At 37.3% G+C, this 22492-nt stretch overlaps 1 protein-coding gene and 1 long non-coding RNA gene across 2 annotated transcripts; both read left to right on the top strand.

Annotated features, from left to right (window-relative positions):
* The first annotated feature begins 127 nt into the window (after nucleotides 1–127).
* On the top strand, nucleotides 128–4986 carry LOC112559543. The gene is made up of 2 exons (XR_003098348.1): nucleotides 128–287; nucleotides 4906–4986. It is a non-coding gene; the product is annotated as an uncharacterized LOC112559543 (long non-coding RNA).
* A 135-nt stretch (nucleotides 4987–5121) lies between these two features.
* Nucleotides 5122–21532, top strand: LOC112559534 (rho GTPase-activating protein 24-like). The gene is given in 6 exon segments (XM_025230867.1): nucleotides 5122–5368; nucleotides 6213–6459; nucleotides 9009–9113; nucleotides 10468–10597; nucleotides 11294–11894; nucleotides 11897–21532. Coding segments are annotated over 6 exon segments (2079 nt in total). The 5' UTR covers nucleotides 5122–5320; the 3' UTR covers nucleotides 12845–21532.
* Nucleotides 21533–22492: the final 960 nt, after the last annotated feature.

Genomic DNA, 22492 nt, shown 5'->3' on the forward strand with positions numbered 1-22492 from the left:
AATAATATGAGAAGAAAATAAACACAAAAGCTACTTGATAAGTAACAGCAAAATAGATATTTCAAATTACAATAAATTAAACATACGTGACAGAAATTGCTAAAAAAAAGGGAGAGCATCAGTGCGACACGTCCGTGGTAGAAGTGGGGTTCTGTGGTGGGAGTGAACCGATATCTCGTTCTACTGAAAAACACAAGTCATGAGTCGAAAAGAACGAAAAAAACGATAAAAGCAACGTTCATAGGTATCCTGCGTGCTTTCAAAGTGCAAGATTTTTCACGAGACAGGTATTGTTGTCTTTTGTAAGCTATATTATAATTGCTATAGCGCTTCGTTTCTTTTGCATCCTTTTTCCGGATGCATTTTCCGATTTTTGACTGACGGTAAATTTTCGACTGTACTAAAACTTGGCAATTCAACTTTTAGTATGTTATTAGCATATATTGGATGATACGAAATGTTCGTCAGCGTGGTTTAGTGTAGTTAGCCCTTGTTCTTACTAAGCCTAGTTTATATATGATGATAGTTGTATGTTCGTTTGAGACTGATATTTGAGTTTGCTGTTACGATTGTGTTATGTTCTCGTCATATACTATCTAAAGAATATATTTGTTTGGGTAGTTTTAATTGTTTGGTTTGCGAAACACACTTTAAGATTTTTCACGTTTGTCAGTAATAGAGACTTGGCTAAGTTTGAAGCATCTTAGTACCTCTGGCTATGATTCCAAACATGCACCCCCCACCCCATCTCTTTTGTGCAGAGTGAATACGCCTGTCTGCACGAAAAATAAGTTTTATTTTTCAGTTCTCTCTGTTAATTCTGCCATCACATAGCAGTTTTTGCTGTAATCCTATGATTATTCGTGTTTATATCATCAGTGAAATTTTACACAGGAATAGCCCTGTTTAAGCTTTTATTGCATAAACGATACTTTCTATGTAATTTGAAGTTTATAGATTTATTTTTGGTTGTATAAAATAGTAAATAGCGTACAGTTAATCTTCCATTGTGAAAAATAGTGTATTAAAGCGACATGTGGTTGTTTCCCTTTGACTTCAACTCGATAACATGAGCTCTGTGGTGCTGGCTCTGTATACAGTGCATTGTAAAAGCATAGCCATATCTCGCTTATTGCCAATATGTGTTTAAGTAATAGTCAAAATAAAATTTTATTTATTCTTTTGACCACTATACATAAAACATACTGTTGACTCTCTTGAGTAAAAAATTAGACACATCGTATGGTATCTTTCAGTTCTCTGATTAGCACAAAAATTTAGAGGCACTTAGGTAAAATTTTTAATAAATAAATGGTTTAAGTATTTTGATTGCTTTGTTGGGAAATGTATGATTTATGATTTTTAAAATAAAATATCCTTAAAATTTGGGTAATTGTTTTCTAAATGTTACTATGCAAGAAAGAAAGGTATATCATATTGTAGAAAAGGAAGAAAGGCATATAACTAAAAGATATGAAATTTAGTGATTAAATAAGACTTAGAAAAAGTGAAAAAGCTGTAAAAGGTTTGTCAATGATCTAGAATAGCAGTCATTGAAAAATCAGCAAAAGGTGCAAAAGGACAAATGAGTGGCTTCAGTGAACAGTCTCTAGAGTTGTAGCACACAGAAGACTTGTTCTTTATTCTACTTTTATTGTAGTTTATTAAAGTGTCTCATAAAATGTGGTATACATCAAACGAAAGTCCTTTTCCTGCAGTGAGCAAAGACCATCTGTCAAAGTAGATGCCGCTTTCCGAAACTATAATCAATTTACTGCCAGCAAATGGGCTAAAGTCATTATCTTAAATGGGAAAAAAGCTGAATTTGAACTTGATGGTTTTGCTGTGAGTACAACTGGCAAGATATTTCCACAGAGAGGCAATATTTTCCACTGTGACTCTGGTGGTGGTACCATGGTGATATTAATAGTGCTCTGTTCCTGTTAAGTCTAAAATTGTGCTGCAAACAGATAAGCAAGGCAACAAGACTTAAAAATATCAGGTTACCCTTATTTTTTTATTGTGATCACACTGAGGCAGTGCAGTGATGCAGTGGTTAACGCCTGTCACTAATACAGTAAAGGTTGGCTGTCCTTGGTTCAGTTCTCATCTCGGGCACACTGTTCTTTCTCAGCATGTGGCATCTATTTATAGGGCTGGCTGCCTTGCTGTAATATGGCCTAAGTTGCTGGCTTGGCATGAAACACCAATCTCCCTTATCACACCTGAGACAGTAGATATAAAATTAGGATAGGTTGCTGCTTCATGTCAAGGCTATTGTGTCTTGTCTCTATAGTTATAAAAATGCTGTCCAGATCCTATGGATGTTGATTAACCTCCAAGGGTCAAAGCTATAAAGCTCTAGTAGAGATTCCCTGAGGTAAAATAATGTTAACCACTATCTGCAGAGTATGGACACTTTTTGTTATTATTATTATTTTTTTTTTTTTAAGGCCCTTCGCCCCTCCTGGGGCATAGGCCATCGACTACAGTCTTAACTGTTGTCGATGTTTTGGTAGCAAGGATTTGTTTTACGGGGTGGGGGTGCTGGCCCCACGCCCAACCCTCCTCCTTTTTCAGCCGGGCTTGGGACTGTCCTTGGCGGAGGGCGACCAGCCCTGTAAACAGATGCCACGTGCAGAGAAAGAACAGCATGCCCAAGACGAGAAATGAACTCAGGGCAGCCAACCTTCACTGTATTGGTGACAGGCGCTAACAGCGCTAACCGTTGCACCACCGGGCCGCTTTTTGTTATTATGGAGACAAGATACATGTATCAAGATGCACTCCTACAAAAAAAATCAATGATAGCCACATGATACTTATCACACGGATTAGTCCATAATCAAATCAGCTATATCCTGCTGCCGAGATGCTTCAAATCCAGCATCAACAAGGCCAAGACAAGGATATACCTAGACAGGGCTACTGCTAAGGCTAAATTCTTTGGGGTCCCAGGGACCCCTTCTAAAGATTTCTGAGGGGTCCCAGGATAACTCTAAGGGGTCCCTTTACAATGTGGAAAAAATCAACAAATCAACATACTGTGATGAGCTTATGTTCACTGTACTTGGGGTGCTCACTTTCTTTCTGTTTCTGAGACGATGATTTAACCACGCTGTCAACATCTTGGAAATAGGTTAATGAAACTCTTCCCGGTAAGGGAAAAAAAAACTCAATGCAAGCGAGGTTACTCTCACCCTGTAGCAGACGACAACAATAGATTGGGCTACGATGTGAGACACTACACTTACCCAATTTTGTATCTGTTCTTCACCCAAATTTGAAGGGGTCCCCTGGGATAAAAGATTACTTGCCAAAATTAGTTAAAAAATTTCAGGGAAACGCATTTATATAATCAAGAAAAATGATACATCTATTGATAAGCTTAATGCTTGACAGAGAGCTGTTTTTTGTGCATTTTTGTTTTTTATTTTTTTGGCACAGGTTGAAGGGGACACTTTCTTTTTCCCTTCCTCAGCAAGCACTTGATTAGTTTATTAAAAAAGTTTTATCCATACTTTTGCTATTATTATCAAGCCTATAATGGGTGTATGCACACTTTTGCATTGCATTGTACCAGGTGAAAATATCACAAACCAAAATAGTGTGGTGCAGTATTCAGAAAGTTGTACTATACAGACTTTTAAATCTTATTCTTTTATTATCACCAACTTCAGCCCCTCTTTTTTCTTTAACTTTGTAGTGGCAATGGTAGGTGTTAGCTATCAGCATAAAAAAAGTATTTGGGAGGTAGTGTCCTATAATGATAATGCATTGTGGCACACTTTAGGAGTTGCCATCATTTTATGTGATAGCTTAATGCAGTGGTTCTGGTTCGGTGAGTCGGTCTCAGGGGTTCGGCGGAGCCTCCGCCACGGAGGTCAAGACACACCAGCAATTAGTGATGACACTAAAGAAGGATTTGGTGAATGTGCATATGAAACTAAAGAAGGGTTCGGTGAATGTGCATATGAAACTTGTGAGTTTGGTACCTCAAAAAAGGTTAAGAACCACTGGCTTAATGGTTTGTAGCATCCTTCAACCAAGAGGTGAACACGATATGTAGACTACTAAGTAACTAACATCTTGGACTTGGTGGTTGGTGGAATAGTTGCTAACATGCCTGACACCATGACAGTGAGACTTAGCTTTTGTGGGATCGACATACCACTCTGTAGGTGACACCTGTTTACGGGGCTGACCATTGGTGGTTTGCTGTGGTTACTCTGGTTTCCTCCACCCTCTCTATGTGTATGTATTTATGTGTGTTCATGGAAATGCGTTTGATGCCTGCTCTTTAAAGTGATGTGCTTGTACATCTGTATTGATGTAAAGTGCTTTGAGTCAAATTCATGTTGGAGAAAGGCACTATATAAATGTGCTTATTGGTGTCCAGTCACTTAATCCCCAGACACTTCATCCCCGACACTTCATCCCCGACACTTCATCCCATAGACTTTTAATCCCCAGACACTTCATCCCCGACACTTCATCCCCGACACTCAAGAACAATTTTCATATCATATTGTTGAAGAACATTAAATTTACTAGCTTATATGAACTTTAACTAATGTTGTAGATGTTCAAATGACGTTGAAGTTAATAGCATGATTTGAATTTGAATTTCAATTAAATTTTTTGCTGACTTCATAATTTTTATAGTTAAGGATTTAGTTTAGGGATTAAGTGTCTGGGGATGAAGTGTCTGGGGATTAAAAGTCTAGGGGATGAAGTGTCGGGGATGAAGTGTCGGGGATGAAGTGTCTGGGGATTAAGTGACTGGGAACCGTGCTTATTATTGTTATTATTATTACTACTACTATGAACTGAAAACGTTAATGCAGATTCTTCACACAGGCAATACTTTGTTTTTAATTCTCAGTATCCCATTATGCAAAACAGGAAGAAGATTTAAAATATGCTGAAGTGGAACCAAATACTTCCAAGGCACATAAAAAGGAAACTGGTGATACGCAACAGAACTTAAAAAAAAAAGAGTTAGCTTGTTATGAAACACACTGGAAGTGAAGAAAAAGAGGCTCAGCTTTATCTGATCCATTTGTTTTTACACTGATAGAGACTATGTGAATAGCAAGCACACTATTTTAAAGTTTTATTGAATGCAGCTAACATTGCAGCTGAGCACTTAACCACGGGATTAAGCATGACTAAAGTAAACAGGAATGATGTCTGCCAGGCTCTTGACATAAGCAGGAAGTTAAATACTGAGCTCAGAACTTCACTCGTGCTCTGCATTCTCTTGGCATTCTGAAACTGACATACTGAGTACAAAGCTGGTATAACAGTTGCTTGTAACATGGCAAAAGACTACTTTTTAAATTCACAAGAATCATGTGACAAGCTGGTAAGAGTTGTTGGTTTTTTTTTTTAGTTTAAGTACACACAGTTTTAAATGGTCTAAAATTGTGACTTCCTTACAGAAAAATGTTTTGTTTAACTTCATACTATGCAGATTTTGTGCACCTGTAAACACATGCATGTGCAATACATAGATACTCATATACATGTGTTGTATATATGTGTGTGTATAGAAGATTATGAGCTAGCTTTTCCCCAAAACTTAGTGCATATCTGCAAGAGCCTTGTTTCAGATGAAAAAGTGAACATAATTGAGAAAGGATGTACACAAGAACCATACATAGCATTGATAAACCTGATCAGGACAGTTTATTGTATTTATGTGTTTTTTAAGCGTTATCAAGTTAGTCAAGTAGGTTGGAATTGGCCTTGAAATGGTTACTGTCCAGCATTGTTAGATAGATTTAGAAATAAAACGTAAAAAATTGCAGGAAAAACTTAGAAAAAGCGGCTTTAATAACAATTGAAAAAAATTGCATTAGTGGAAGAAGCAAAGCTCTTATGCAAAGCATCAGCACAGTTGAAGAATCCTTTTCTTGAGAAGTACTTGTTATCCATGTTTGGCTTGAATGACAGAGTTAGTCCTTTATGAGCTTGTAAATAAGATAGTGTAAAGCAGTGGTTCTTAACCGGGGTTCGATCGAACCCTAGGGGTTCGGTGAGTCAGTCTCAGGGGTTCGGCGGAGCCTCCGCCACGGAGGTCAAAACACACCCGCAATTCGTGATGACGAAAAGACGGGTTCGGTGAACGTGCATATGAAACTTGTGGGTTCGGTACCTCAAACAAGGTTAAGAACCACTGGTTTAAAGCTTGCTTTCTTTGTAAACAGACAATGGACCAGGTAGTAACAGACCTTATAAATGGGAAACCTCTTCGTGGGTGGCTACGCAAGCACGGAGGAGTGGTGCGCGGCTGGCAGCGGCGCTATTTTGTGCTGAAGAAAGAGTGTCTCTTCTGTTTCATGCGGGAAGATGACACTCGGATTACACACACTTATCTTCTGGATGAATATTGCCTTAATGAACTTCCAGCATCAACTGATGACCCCGATAAATTTTCATTTGAACTGTTGTCTGGTAAGTCAACTGCTCTGTAATTCATCTCTATCACAGCCATAGATAAGATGAATGAAGCATTGGTAAAAGTGTGGTAAATTGCTTATTTGGTACATTCTTCTATGTGATAGACGCTTATTTGGTACTCTTGTCTGTGAAGACATGTTGTGGTGGAGAGAGAAGTAGTGGGAAGATTGTGTAGTGAGTGCTATATAAGGATAATATGTTTCTGTGTCCAGATTTTTAGAGGATTGTTAATAACAGTGAAAAACCATCGCTTATCTCCTTTTTGTTTGATCTTGAAGGCTGTCAGCAGTTTTGAAGCACGAAGGTTTATCAGTGCATTACCACTGTCTGGAATATGATTTTGATTAAACTGAGGATATCTTGAACAAAATATTTAAAATAGATGTAGCATTATAATATTACACTGTACCAAATAATTCAGACATAACATTTGTGCTGGCTTACTATGTAATTATAAGGTGCAGTCTATTACAAGCTATTTTATGGTTTTACTTATAGAAAAAACTTTTCATGACTGGCTTACCATACATTGTAGCTACTATTTTAGCTACCAAAGTGAAGAAAAGCAGGATATTTGCCTTGATAAAAACTTCTTTTAAAAGAATTAACCCTTATAGCACGATTGCTGGGGAAGCATGGGGAAGGCAATTTTCATTACTTTTGCAAAGTTCAAGATTTTTTCTTTCCAAAAATGTATAGTTTTCTTGGTCTAATCAAAGAGGATAATAAGAACGACTACTTAGGGGGAAAGGGAAGCCATGCTGACCTGGATGTGACTGCAGCCATGCACCCTACAACCCACCCACCCCCTCCCCTGTTGCGAGTATCAGTGTTTGGATGAGGTACATGATGCGCTGTGCCAAGTTGTCACAGCCAACCATATTTGATGTACCAAATCCACTGAAATAGGAGATTTTTTCAGGATGGATAGCAAGAACTGTATCCAAATTATTTATCAGCCACACTATGCATGATGCTACCTTGGAAAAGTCAGGTCACATAGAGTTCTTGCATGAAACTTTGTCATTGCTGTTGACACTTAAAAGCCATGCATCGTATATGATTGGATGGAAAAGCCTGCTTCAACTATGGGATGATCTTTGTAAAGTGAATGAGGTTAAATTGTTCCACACTAGGAGACTAAACCAAGACTGTGTCGCAAACCACTTTTCTGTAATAGGAGGAAAAGGAGGGCATGGAGATAATCCAAGTCCCCGGCAGTTTCAGTTCTTTCTGTGCCAGGTGATAGTCTCATCATGCAGTATGAAAGAAGCAACTGCATTGAAGAGGGAGATCACTTTATCTTGACACTTAGCTGCATCAGTATTCAGGGCACTTCAGCAATTTCTGAAGTGAAGATGTAAAATCTCTCAGCTTGCTTTTAACATTTCTGCCGAGAAACTATATCAATTTCTGAAGACAATATTTCATTTACATTGCTGGGTATGTCGCCAAAAAAGGTACAAAGGAAAGTGTGTCCAGAGTGTAAAGAAATTATTACAGGAAAGCAAGAAGAAGCTGCAAGAAAGACCCTTTGTCAATCAAGGAGGTACTTTACGCTAATGATAGACTGGTTGTTATAATACCTCAGCTGGTAACATTGGTGGAGGAAATTGAAATTATATTCAGAAAATCTTAACAGCTCCTCCACATGGACTGAGTGAGAGGTCAATTTCTGTAATGTTTTGAACAGAGATCAAGCACTCTCATATGTCCCTCCATCAAATATAAACCAGGCAGTCTTGTTCATTGTTTTGAAATATACGGCTGCATCTGCATTTTGACAGAAAACAATAGACACTTTTCTCCAATGTCTGCAAGGTAAAAATAGAAAAAAATGTTAAAACGGAAACATCTGTAAATATACATGTGAATATTTTATATTTTTGCACAGGCACTAAATGTAAAGGGGTTTTACAAATGTAACAACCATAGTCTCTGCATGTGAAATAAATCTGTCCAATTAGAGTTACTTGCAAAACCAATGCTAATGTAGATTTGGAAGTTCCTTTTTTTTAAATCCTATATAAATAATAGAAGTTGCCCCTTTGAAATATGTTTTCAAGCTCTATTTCCCAAAAGTATAAAGTGTGTGTTTCCAGCACAGGATAGAACAAAGGCGTGAGCAGCTAGCAACATTTACTGTCCTAAAGGGGCAGTGTCCTTGCATGCCATGACCTCCGCCTGACTTCAAGCTCTTATTCAACAGTGGTGGTTCTTGTTATCCTCTTTGGTCTAATGTTTACCTAAAGCAGCAATAATAAAAACAAACATCACCCTCTGCCATCTTCACAGTCTTCAGTTATTAGCCATCGTCTTTGTAATACTTTTAATTATATGCAGTGCTGGAAAGGTTAAGACATTTTCCTTCAGAATTTAGCTTTAAAATCAAATAAATAATGCAAATGGACACATGCAGTAAAAGGTTGCATATTAGGGCTTTCTGTGCACACATAAAAACATTTACTGATATTAATATTGACAAGTAATAGCTTTATTTGGACATAAATTTGTATATATATATAATGTGTGTGTGTTTAAAGAGAAACAGCCGTCTGAATCAGTGACACTCTGTGCTACCAGTGAAGAGGAGAGAAAAATGTGGGTCAAGGCACTCTGCTATTCTATATATGCTCAAAAGGGAGGCGGTAAGTTTCTCTGTGTGTGTGTGTGTGCATGTTCATGCATACTATATCAAAAGGAAACCCATTCTTTTTTTTTTTTAATGATAGAAAAACCTGTTAAGCAACACTGCAGTGAGTGAAATAATGCTTTGTAAGTAAATGCAAAAAGCTGTCACCTTTGCCCTGAAGAAGAATTAAAATTTTTTGAAAGCATGTCATTGAGTTAGATATCAATGAAATTTTAAGAAATACAACTTTTCGTCTTGAATATAATTACTTACCCAAGGCAAGTCCTGGTATTGTGCATGATGCCTTATTCTTTCCCTTCTTACAAAGACACTACAGTGCCACAGCATCCTACTCTACACAGTGAACATAGTATATTTTCCTTGTACAGTAATAAACTTATAACTGGTTGGGAACCCATTAAAGACATTATGGAAGATATATTTATTGATTGCCCTGTGTTGTTTTCAGCAAATAGAGAAGATAAGCAGTTTAGTAGATGACAGTTTTATTTCTTGTTCACAACTAATACATTGGAAGACTAGAGTGCATTGAAGAGGAGACAAATGTCAGAGAATATGCCATAATTTTACCTGTTTCTTGATAAAGTGACAAGGTTGCATATTTGTAGTTATAGCACATCTATACTTTAGGCATTTGGATTATATAGATTAAGAAACAGATTTTTTGAAACAGACGGGACTGGTATGTATTGCTAGAATTCTATGTGAATGTATGGCCGCATTTATCAGAGATCAAAGTTGACAAACCTTCTCATTGAGAAAACCAACACAACCTACCATCAGATAATCAGATGGTCAACTTCACAGGTCCTCAGCAGACCTGTGCACTGGACATAGCCAACTGCATGCCTGTGCTATCTGGGGCTGTCACTCTGTAAACTGCTGATGTGATATAGTCTTACAGACCCCAGAGCAATGAAGGTTGGCTGTCCTGGGTTCAACTCTTGTCGCAGGCGTGCTGTTCTATCTCTGCATGTGGCATCTATTTACAGGGCTGGCTACCTTGCCGTGATATAGCCTTAGTTGCTGATGCAGTTAAGAAATTAGAATAGACAGTCAAGTTCATATCAAGAACAGAATGATAAATCTTACTGTCATGTTTCTTGGAATGCAGAAGAAGATAAATCTTCTTGAACATTAAGGATGTTGATATTTATAAACTAGAGGAGTACTTGTTCCCACTGCACCCTTTATGATGGCAGTGTTATATGCCATTTTGGTCTGACAATGGATTGTGTTTGGATCATATACCATATGATGGCAGTGTCGTATGCTGTTTTGGTCTGACTTTGTCTGGATCATCTGTTCATTATTGTGACCCACTTTTATACTTTGTATGCTTTGAACAGCTATATTTGGACTGCCTTTGGAAGAAGCAATGAAAATGGAGCACAAACTAGGTCGTAAGATTCCCTACATTGTGGAGGCCTGCATAGAGCATTTAGAAAAATATGCCATGGAGACAGAGGGTATATTCAGGTAAGAGCAAGTGACAGACATGTCTAATAAAGTTTACATAGCTGTTGCAACAGTTGAATAGAATGCAATAACTCTTTTAACCTTAAAACATGTTTCTTGAACCAAACAAGGGCTTATGTTCCTCTGTTTTGAATTTAGTACAACAGACATTATGAGCATATTAAGTACACTGCTTTTACCACAATTAATTTGTGAGCATCAACTTGTGCCTACTTTTTCTTCATTTTATATGAGGCTGTCATCAGCTTCATGCAAATGATTTTGAAAATTTGCAAACACAAAATTCTTGCAAAATAGCTTTGTGGATTGTCTAGACTACATGTGGTTAAATACAGTTCAGCTTATCTCCTTTGTCATATTTTTATCAAGCTCATAGAGAGTTTATGTGACTGCTTCTAAGCAGATAACTTAACATGTTTGTGCAGTAATAACACCAGGACACCATATACAGGCATACCGAAAAGGACACATTTTGTATTTTTTGCCTGACCAACTCCCACCGTTACCTAGAAGGCTAGTATATCAGCCAGTCCTGTATTACTGATTATTATTAATGATGGTTGTCTATTCTAAAAATAGGAGGACATCAGTTTTTGGCATTCTCATGGAGGAAAGGAATTTTAGCATGATCAAGATAAAGCTCATGCCTTCAGATATAATTTCTGAAATATCTGACAAAATAATTTACTTTTTCAGGTTAGCGGGGCGAGCGGGACTTTTGAAGGAGCTTCGAAGTCAGTTTGAAACTGCCCAGCACCCACCACTGGATAAAATTGATGTTCACACGGTGGCATCTCTCTTAAAAGCATATCTACGAGAACTCCCAGAGTCTTTGATACCACCAGGGATGTACCAGCGTGCCATGAATTGTGCCATGCGCTACTCAGAGCATAAACTGGAAGATGACCAGCTGGCTGAAGTTAAAAGCCTGGCACAGTTGCTATGGGAGCTCTCTGATGACAGTTACAACACACTGTCATATATCTGCCAGTTCCTGCACCGTTTAGCTACAAATGTTTCCAAAACCAAAATGGATGCACGAAATTTAGCCTTGATCTTTGGTCCCAACCTAATTCGTCATCTGGATAATAACCCTGAACTGATGATGATGACAGCAGATCTTACACAGCACCTGGCGTACATGATGATTCATCACTACTCAAAAGTTTTTTTGCCTCGACTTGAGTCAGATCAGAAGGCATCATCTTCTGTAGTCCCTCGACCACATGACGCAAAAGTTCCAATAGCTGATCTTTTGAGATTATCCCGCCCCTTGATTTTGGTGATGGGTCTTTATTGAAGCCTCGACCAACAAACTTGTGTGATTTGGTAGGTTTAGAATTTAACTCTGCTCCTGTGGAAATTTCCAAGAATGACAGCCCCTTTGTTTTGGTTGAAGATCACTTCAAGTATCGTGACGAGCAGTGTGCTGGTCAGCAGGTGCCACAACAAGATGATGGGGCTATGTGCAATGACACTAGTAACATGGATAATGGAAGTGTTGATGCAGATGTCACTCGAAGACCAATCGCCCCTCGGCGCACCAAGTCACGAATGAGCAGGCAGAGACGGTCATGTGGCACACCAACCTCCCCTGTATCTGGGGAATGGCCATCAGAGCGGCGACAGTTGGATGCAGAAGATGTGAAGACTGCTTTGTCAAACAGAAGCCAGACTTCACTTTCAGATAGTTCTGAATCCACTTCCATAAACCAGGAACTGGTTGGCAGGCCAGAAAGTGGCCAGAATTCTGATGGAGAAGTTGCGAATCTTATACATGCTCAGGAGTCACAACAGGATATGCAGGCTTTTACTGCTGATTCACAGGGAAAGTCTGGTAGAGAGACGGGAAATGTTGCTGAAGAGCAAACCTCAAGAAGAGCTGACAGCAGTATAGGTGGTGTACATAATGGCGAGGGAGCAGGCATAAGGAGTGAGGATGGAAAGCTAGGACCTTCCCGTGCCTGCCTTGAGTCTCAGGTGGCTGCTCTCAAGTCAGAGCTGGTGAACACAAAAACTCGATCAGATCACCTAATCTCTATGATGAAAGCCCAACTTATGGACATGCGTGAAAAATATGAGAACAGAATCCGAACGATGGAGAATCAGCATCGGTCACAAGTGACAGATCTTGCTGCCAAGTTAGATGCAGAACGCACAGCATGTGCAGAAGCTGTGCAGAGGACTGTGGCTCTCCAGAACCAGCTTTACAAATACAAGCTGCTGTATGGTGATTTAAAGGACTAGTCACATTTTGTTTCTTAAATTTGTGTGGTTCATACTGCTACAGATGAACTAGGCAGAGGAAGGGAGAGAAAAAAGTTTATTGCAAGTTCCCTGTCAGTCTCTTCAAAGATGTCCTGGCAACATTAAAGCTCTAGACGCCACCAAACTAGAAACTTGTTCAGCTCAGAATATCATCTCCTTTTGTTCTTGTATGTTGGTCCCAGCCACGACATAAAGGATATAATTTTATTTGAAAAAACGAAGTGGTCCAGAAAGAGGAGAATCCAAAAGTTGCTGCTTGGTGCTGTAGTGTAAGGTTTTACATATTGTGCTACATTTTTTGTGAGCACTTTTATGCAAAACATGTAAGTAACATTTTCTTTTTTGTTCCAGCCTCGTTGCTTTAATGTATAACATTTGAATCCTTTGTATCAAAGCAATAATGATTAGGTATGAAAAGGATTATTATTTTAGAACCTGAAAAGGTCTTTGCTGTGTGGACCTTGTGATTGTTGATGCCTATGTTTGGAATGTACTTTTTGTTGTTTTCAATAACCATTGACTGCGACAAATAGTGGACTTGCAGGAACACTCAAGATCTTAAGCTTGCACACTCAGCCACCTGGGAAATGAGAATAATATTAAACTGCATATGAAATAAAACATGAAAAAAACTGTAGCTGGATCAGACTAATGAATAAAATCTTTTGGAAGTTTATTGACTGGTTTAGTCTGACCTGTTAGAGATGTGTCAGACTTTTTATCATACCTGAAATAATGGACAACATATTTTATTGTCTTTCACAAGGATTCACTACTTCTTGAAAACCTGAACAAACAAGGCTTCAGAACATTTTAGTTCAGAAGGCAGATGTGTTCTCTTGATAATGGAGTGTAGATGCTAAAATTTGCATAAAATTTGGTTAAGTTTGCAGGTTCTGGGTCAAAGCATGCACCAGATTTTGGACATTGTTTTTTATTGTTCTTTTTCCATTGTTCTTTCACAGTTGTAAAATGTTTGCACATTGCTCAAATATGTTATTGCTATCACATCAATCTTGTGTACATGACTTAAAGCAAGCTGGATTGTTGGACCTTAAAACCCCAGACATTAGGGACCGGTCCCAGGTGGTGCTCAAGCCTTAAAGGCCAAACTTTTATGTCCAGAATCTAACATCTGGAAAACTATTAAATGTATTATGTGCCAGAGGAATCACAATGTGAAGGCTGTAGAAAATATGCTGACTTTTAGTTGTCAGTCAGTCTGTGTGCACTTGAGATATTATCCACATTGAACTAATGAGGTAGTGGATGAAAGATAAGTAAGACGGTTTGTTTGCTTGTGAAAAAAAGATGCATGTATATAGATTAACTTTCCTTTTACGAAGGCTTTCCAGCCTCTCCCCTTTTTTGAATGGACATGTCATCTTGAGGAAGAATTACCATCAGCCCCAATTTATCCCTTTATTTGGTAGATTGAGACATAAAAGCCAGTCATTTTTTATTTGTGACTTGAGGGAAGCATGGTATATCATCAATGAAAAAACTGTTGAAGGTTGATTTTTTTTGTTGCAAGTTTTGAATGTGGCAGGAAACAGTGGTGTGTAGCATCTCAGGATTTCCTGTGTGTCATTTTATTGTTCTCTGTCTTCCATGTCTTGTATTTTCTTTTTTTCTGAAAAAAAATTTAGCAGAATATCAACAGCTTTTGCAAAGAAGATGTAGAGAACTAGATCTTCTTTCAAACTGGAGAGTTGCAAAATATGTTGTGCAATTGTGCATTGTCTCCACATTTACACTTTTGTGGAAGATGATGGCCTAAAACTTTTTTTTTTAAAGTTAGAGGTCATTATTTCAGGGCTTCTGCTTATGCAAAAAATTGCGTACAGTACACATTAAAAGTTCGGAGGACCCCTTCCATTTTCGTCAATGGGGTCCCATTCAAATTTGGGCGAAGAACAGGGACCCCTTAAAAATCTGTAGAAGGGGTCCCAGGGACCCCAAAGAATTTAGCCTTAGCAGAAGCCCTGTTATTTGCATATAAAGACATAACCCAGTATCTTCCAAATAAAAGGTAACTACTGCCAGATATGATGTAATCTGGTCATGTTACTTTGCAGTTTACCTAACTGGAATGATTTGGTGTTTTTATATATTAAGCACACTGACAAGCACTCTTTGTGAAGCTGCCCAGTGATTTTAAATGTTTGCATTTTTGCTTAAAGATTGACTGACATACTTGTCACTGAGATGCATCAGAGGTTTGGAAGATTTTCTGGAGACAGAGAATGTTTAATAACTTCTGAATTTGATGTAATGATTATAGATTTCAGATCAGGGCATTGTTGAAATAGACATATATTTAGCAGGCTATGTTAAAGCAAAAGTCTGGAACAGAACACAATAGGGGCAACCATATTCCACAAAACTTGTTTTAATTAAAACATGTTAATCTGCTATGTGATTGTTTTGCTTATCTCTTTTTACTAAGCTAAAATTGTCTCGTGTCAGCCAGTGTGTATTATAATGGAATTTAATGCTGACCTTGTGCATAAAGATAAGCCTGTCTGTACCCTTATAAAGTGTAGTTGTGTGGTATAAACTGGTATGATTGTTTTGTTGTGTGAAGTTGTTGCCTTGTTTTTGTTTAAATCAGCATTCAGGCATTGCTAACTATTAGCTTGTGTTGGCATTGTGAATTTAAGTTTTACATATCCCTTTCATTCTGCCGTTTCCACTTGTCAAGCATGCCAGAACTGAATGTTTTGTACATCATTTTATTGTGTTGCTATTCTCTCTTATAAACATTCCTTTTGAAGCATTGCACAATTTTCAGTGTGTTATACCTGCTTGTTATGGTTAAAGTTTATCTGTCCCAGACTTTTAAGTTTATTTACAAATAGAAATAATTTGTTTATTTCATAATTTAGAGGCACACTCTTGGTATAAATTGGTGGCATGAAGACATTGAGGTGTTGTGTATATGCAGTGGTGAATGATATGTCTGCCTTTTGCTGAAGTAGGAGTGTTTGAGTTAACACCATACATTAATGGATGTGTTTCAGAGTAGATGGTCTGAGCTAATAATGTGGATGTTGGTCTAAAACGTAGCTGAGGAAGTAAAAAACCTTTTTGTGTGTGTGCAACAGACGTGTCTTGTCCTCCTTTAGTTGATAAGAAATGAAGTCACTTGCATTAGAAAACAATCAAAAATCCTGCCAAGCTTGGGGTATAATTCTGTATTGCTTTAGTCAGGCCTTAAGGATACTGGACAGCTGCATGTGCTGACATATATTATCTGCTTGAAGTGTACTTTTGCTTTTCTAATGGAATGGGCTGATCACCAAGGCCAAGTAAATAAATCATTTGACTCTTGCATTTAATTAGCTTTCATGGAAGAAGATTTCTTCATATGGTTGGATTACAGAAAGCAGTATCACAGTTGCTCACGTGTTGTAAAATGCCCCTTGCATTGCAAGTTCTATGGTGTGCATGGTACTCAGTTTGCTGCTTTGATTTTTAGCACATTCAGAAATTTAAAAACTACGTGCTTCTATTAATGTTAAAAACAATTTATAGGCTGAAGCAAGCTCCTTAAACAGCACAATCTAAGACATGTTTATTCATATGACAAGAGGAAAAAAATATGAAAGAGGGACAGAGTTTTGTTGAGAAATTAAAAAAGGCTGAGTGCAGAAGTAGAGAGGAGATAAATGAAAACTATTAAATGTATTTGTGGGCATTGAATAAATGTGTATGTGCACATTAAGAGAGAGAGTGTGTGTGTGTGCAAAAATTAAGAACTGTTTTCTTTGTATTGTAATGATTTTTATTGTTCTATGCATAATATATTTATGGCACACAGTACATTTCTGGACTATATGTAAGAAAAATAAAATAAAAAATGTGTGCTATGGTATTCTCTCCATATTTCATTTCTGTATATCAACATAAAGGTAATGAAAAAATTCCAGGAATTATAAAATTGAATAGCCAGGATGTCAAACCTCAATTGACAGTTATAGGGTGCATGACCCAACATTTTCTAAAATGGCAGAATGAAAACTGACTCAATTTTTCTCTCTAAGGTTGTCATTGTTTCAGAGCAGAGATAGCAACATAGAAATAGTTGCAGACAATGGACTACTAATTAAAATTTTAAAAAAAAGGAAAAAAATTTGCAAACTGCTAAGTTTATAGGGAATCAATAAAATAACATGTTCAGGAGTGAACTTTGTTCAATTAAGAAATAAGACGAACTATCTATTGGTTTGGTGCTCTGTTTTGTGGCACAAATTGAGTCCTTTGCAGTATTACTACCTCACTACAGTGAGTAGCTGGTGTACTTATCTATAGATAAATCTTTATCTTAAGTGCAGTCCTGCATTTTAGTAAGTTTTTCATTTGAGAAATACTGTTCATAGAATTTACCAAGATTTTTTTGTCTGAATAATGTGAGAAAATACAGACATCATAAAGTGTCTTGTAAATATGTGCAGGAAAACAGTAGCAGATTTTTCTCCCTAAGAAATTATAATCCATTGTGGGATCATTTCTGTCACCCTTATTAATACTTCATAATTTAGCAAGTGGGCAAGGGTTAAGATGCAGATGTTGTGTGAAAAAAATGCTATGCAGGATGAAACAGGTGTCAAGACATATTCTTTATTCTTGTGTAACAGTAGCAAGGAGCCACCCACTTTGCCACTTTTCTGACAGGGACACAGCATGTTTTATGTTTTATATGGCTTTTTCTGCACTTTGGCCACTATCCTGCTTCAGTCCATTAGATTCTATTGTTGATGCTTGTTTTTTTTTTAAACTATAAACAATTTGCTTTCTGCTATTTTTTTTATATTAGTGGAAAACCTTTTAGAATTCTATTATTTTGTGAGGGAACTTGGGGTAGGAGAGAGTCATTCTTGTCTTGCTATTCTTCCACCTATGAAAATGTGTTACAGCTTCCCCCTCATATAAATACCCCCCCCCACCCCCCTTTACACACATACACACACTACCCAAGCTGGTTTTTAGAATTTTCTAAAATAAGTTTTGGGTTGACACTTTTATAACTCTCACATGCCCTGCTCATGATCTCTGACTTTTTAAAAAAAAAAATTTTAGTTTCAGTTCAGTATTTGTCATGGGGGAAAAAAGTGTTTATCTCTTGTAATAAACCTGACTAGTTTTTCCTCAAGTTTATTTTTGCCTGTTTCCACAAAGGCATTAACATTATAATTTGGATTTGATTATTTGTATGTATATTGCTAAGAGAATGGAATGTAACTCAAAATCTGCAATTAAGTACAGTAAGTGTTCATTCTTGATCATGCTTCTAATATCTTATCAGTTATTATTCTGCACCTCTCCCTTCCGTTAATGTTACCATTTTGATTAAAATTATTACTGTGCAGTCAATTGGTACCCATTGTAATAGATATGTATGCACCATTACTTAAAGATACTTATTTAAGCGTGCACTGACTGCATCAGATCTTTGTTGATGTTGTTGGTGTTGTATGCTTCTTGTGGGTCACAAAATGCTCATATTATATCATACACAGGGCAGCTGTAGCCTGAGAATGTTTCTTTGCTGAAGTTGACAATTATCACTTTGCATGTAGTTTCCTATGTTTGTGCCCTGAAGAGCTGCAAGAGATCACTGCATATAGATTGTAGATGGATTTTTTTTCTAAAGTTCCAACATACACTTGATTCTGAAATACAGGTCAAAAGAATGAAAATTGTCAAGTGGTCATAAGCTCACTTCTCAAAGGTAAAAGTAGGGACAGGTTTTATTTCAGTCCTAAAATGTTTGTACGACATAGCATTTTTACTGTTGTTAACTAGTCTTGTATTGTGCTAATGTTTCAGGGAGTACATGCTAAACATTCTTGTTTTGTCAGATGTGCCCTCTTCTAACATACCTTAACTTTGTAAATATGTTACGTTTTGAAGTGAAATCATGCTACTCAAGGAAGGCATTGTCTGATTTTCTCACACAAGTTTAGCAGAGGAGACTTCCTTGTGGTTTTATTTTACATACGGTGTTCAGCTGGTAGCTGTTCACAGTTTGTCGTTTCCTTTATTGTTAAGCACTGCAGCACAAGGGCGCATATTTTCTTCTATTGCACTGTTTAGCCATACAAAATTTTGTAGTTCTGTTTTTAAAAACCCTCCTAATTTGGGGAAGAATTTCACTAGATGTTGCTTTCAGCATGTTAGGATCCTTGTCAGTGCTTGTGCAACACAATGTTTTCATAAAAGCAAGATATAAATTAAGTAATTTTTTTCTTGCTTGACGTGAGGGCAATTTTGAACTTATTTTAAGATTTTTAACATGTAGCCTGTACCTAATAATAATGTGAACATGTGATGCACAGCATCACAACCAAGATAGATCGCACTCTCTGCGCAGACCGTTAATAATAAATGAAAAATAACAGCCAGTGGACAGAGGGTACGTATAGACACACTGAACAACATTAAGATGAGATGCAAGAGTAGAATATAAAGCAATGCAGGAAAGTACATAAAGTTAGCATGACAAAAAATATTGCAAGGGAGTTAAGGATAGTAATTCAGGGATAGTACTTTGTGAAAAAATATGTTTTCAGAGAGCATTTGAATGTAGCCTTGGAGTCGGTGTGGCGAATATGATGTGGAAGAGAGCAGCACAGAGGGAGAATGTCCATTGTCATATGCAACTGTCTTTGTTGGGGGAGGGATAGAATTATGTTCTGTTTTGTAACTGCATATTAAATTTCTCCATTCAGAAAGTTACATGTACAGTTTAATACAACCACAAGCATTTATTTTGAGAATGTTTATTTTATGAACAAATATGGGGCTTAATTTTAATTGAGGTAGTAGTGCAGATGGTATTTGGATCTGTTTTCCCTCCCCCGACTTCCCTGGAAGTGAGTGGAACATATTTTGGAGAATAAGAGTCACATAATAGATTATTTGAAATATTCTTTTTTACTTTTTGGGGCATGTAAGAAAGGGGAAACAGGGGAAAAGATAGAAAATATAGAAAAGAAGTAATCTGGATTTAAATAGTTAAGTAATTCATGTTTAATATGCCATATTTATAAAGTCTTAATTTTAAAGAGAATAAAGTGTGGCAGTCTTTTTAGAAAACTAAGGTTAGATTATATAAGTGATTTGTTTTAAGAAAACTGTTAAGAGGTTGTTGTTTTTTTTTGTTTTGTGATCTTTGACACATTGCCAGCTAAGATCTCTGACTACTGCTGGATCTTTTACTCGTGTTTCTTTTTTCATAGAAACATTACAATTTCATTCTGAAGACTAGAACCCTCTGACAATGAAATGTCAAGAACACTTATCTGTTGGTTACATTTTTTTTACTGTACAGTGTATATATGTATTGTGCTGAAGAACAGCTGCTTTTTTTTTTTTAACAACAGTTTCAAGAACTAAACTGATTATCAAGTTAGAAACTAGAACATTCTAAATTTCAAATACTGTGTCTTCCAGTTATTACCGGGTGCAGTTGGTGTATAGTTTGTTCTTTGCAGTCTGATGAGATTTAAACAAAAAAAATTTTTTGATAAATGACTAACTGCAGCTATTCCTGGTTTTGATCTATATAAAGGGCAGAATTTTTTTTTTGTCTACAAAAATGTCTCTAAAGATTGTCTGCACCTGCTTGCCCTTACACAGATAGACATTTGTATCTCTTGCTTATCTCACTTAGCTTAATGCCTGCAGACACATCAATGCTTATGCATACTTATCTGTATACAACTTGTAGACACAACTTAGAGGGATTAGCTTTGCTAATTAACCAGCTAGATGTTGCTGCATCAGGGCAGTCTCTTATCATCTGCTTAAGTGGCAGCATTATCAGGGAACTGACGTAGTCTGTTGATCCTCTCTTGTTATGCTCGCATTTTTCTTGTTTTCGGTATCTGTCTGCAACATATTTCCTGCTGTTGATAGTCTTCATAGCTGGTTTCCAGATTTTTATCTCCTTTTCCGTGCCTTGTCAAAAAGTACAATTTGACTATGAGATTAAGAGCTTATAAAACCCACACCAGCTAGACCTGTTTCGCAGATTTGTGGGGAATTACAGCTGATGATTGTCTACATACCTGCAACCACTGTGTCTAATTTTTAACATCAATCTTTTTTTTTAAAGTTACTGAGTTGTCACAAAGTCTAATTTAAATTGCATTTTGTGTCAGGCATCAAAGCATGTAGCATTTCCTCAAATTTTAGTGCAATGAATGTGTGAACTTTGTACTAATATTTTCAAGTGAAAGATCTGTTTAAACCTTGTAATATATGTTTTAGGGACTTTCAGAATCGAAGTCTTGTGCCATCAGAACAACAGTTCATGAAAGTATCTTAATGGGTGTCGGACCAGTTACCAACACATATAAGCAGCTTTGTTGCTACTACAAGTATTTTAAAACATAAAGACATTCCACATTATGATAAGCAGCTGCGACAGCAACATCTTCTCTATTTAAACATAATACTCATAGTATAAGAGTGTCTGAAGATCAACAATCTGTAAATCATCTGAGTTTACACATCTAAGTCTAACCATCTTATCTTTGAGGTACTGATTTTAATGAAAAATATCTAGCTTCTGTTAAGATGTATTTTGCAAATGATCTATAACTTCAGTATCTTATGTCAATGCAAATTATTTTAATAAACATTTTAAAGTGATAAAAATGTCTTAGTCTTTGATGAAAGGAATTGCACTACTTCTCAAACCACTGAGGACCTGCCAGCTTTCATTTTCAGAAGTTGAGATTCCCATCTCTCTCTCTGATGGGGGATTTTACTTTTATGCCGAGCTAGCAACTAAGACTATATCATGGCAAGGCAGCCAGCCAGCTGTGTATGTCACACACATAAAAAGAATAGTGTGCCCGAACCCAGGATAGTCAGCCCCCCACTGTGCAGTTGCTGATGGGTTGTGACCCATCATAACCTACACTCCTCGGTACAGAGGTGTATGTGGCCAACACCAATCGATTGACGGTTGTGCATCGCCCTAGCTCTGCCAAAAGGCTATGGCGTGGGTCAATTTAATCCAGTCTTACAGATCAGAGTATATTCCTGTAGCTCTGCTGGATATACTCAAGAGGTACTGCTTGGCTACTTCTATTGTGGACTCCATGGAGGATGGGGAACAGGAGGAATTCTGAACTTTGGCACCTAAACTTGAAACGCTGTGGAAAAAACCCACAAACTTTTGACGATTCTTCTTCAGTGAGGAGGTGCAGGAGCCTGTTGCAATGGTCAGATCATCCATTAAGTGATTGAAGTATATGCCTCATTACAGAGTATAGGCTCCTGGCTATGCAAATATTCAGGAAACACTTGAGCTGACCAGGATGCCCTTTGGCAGCCAGTTCTGTATCATATAACCTTTGTTATCAACTGGAATCTACCCCTTAAAAAAAAAATCACTGGGCAAAGTGACTTGATAGTACTTTCCAAAACTGACTTCATATCCTATGGCACTTTAAACAGATGGGAAAAAGTAGTCCCAATTAGATTGAAAAACTGGAAATGCATATGTACCGTCATTTTCCGCTTGCTAGGTAGGACCTTTCTCTCTTCTCAAGGTGTCAGGACTACTGACTCTTAGGGTACTTACTATCAATGCAGTACTCTGAAGAACTT

The sequence above is a fragment of the Pomacea canaliculata genome, linkage group LG1, assembly GCF_003073045.1.
Source record: "Pomacea canaliculata isolate SZHN2017 linkage group LG1, ASM307304v1, whole genome shotgun sequence".
In the NCBI taxonomy this organism is placed as follows: Eukaryota; Metazoa; Mollusca; class Gastropoda; order Architaenioglossa; family Ampullariidae; genus Pomacea; species Pomacea canaliculata.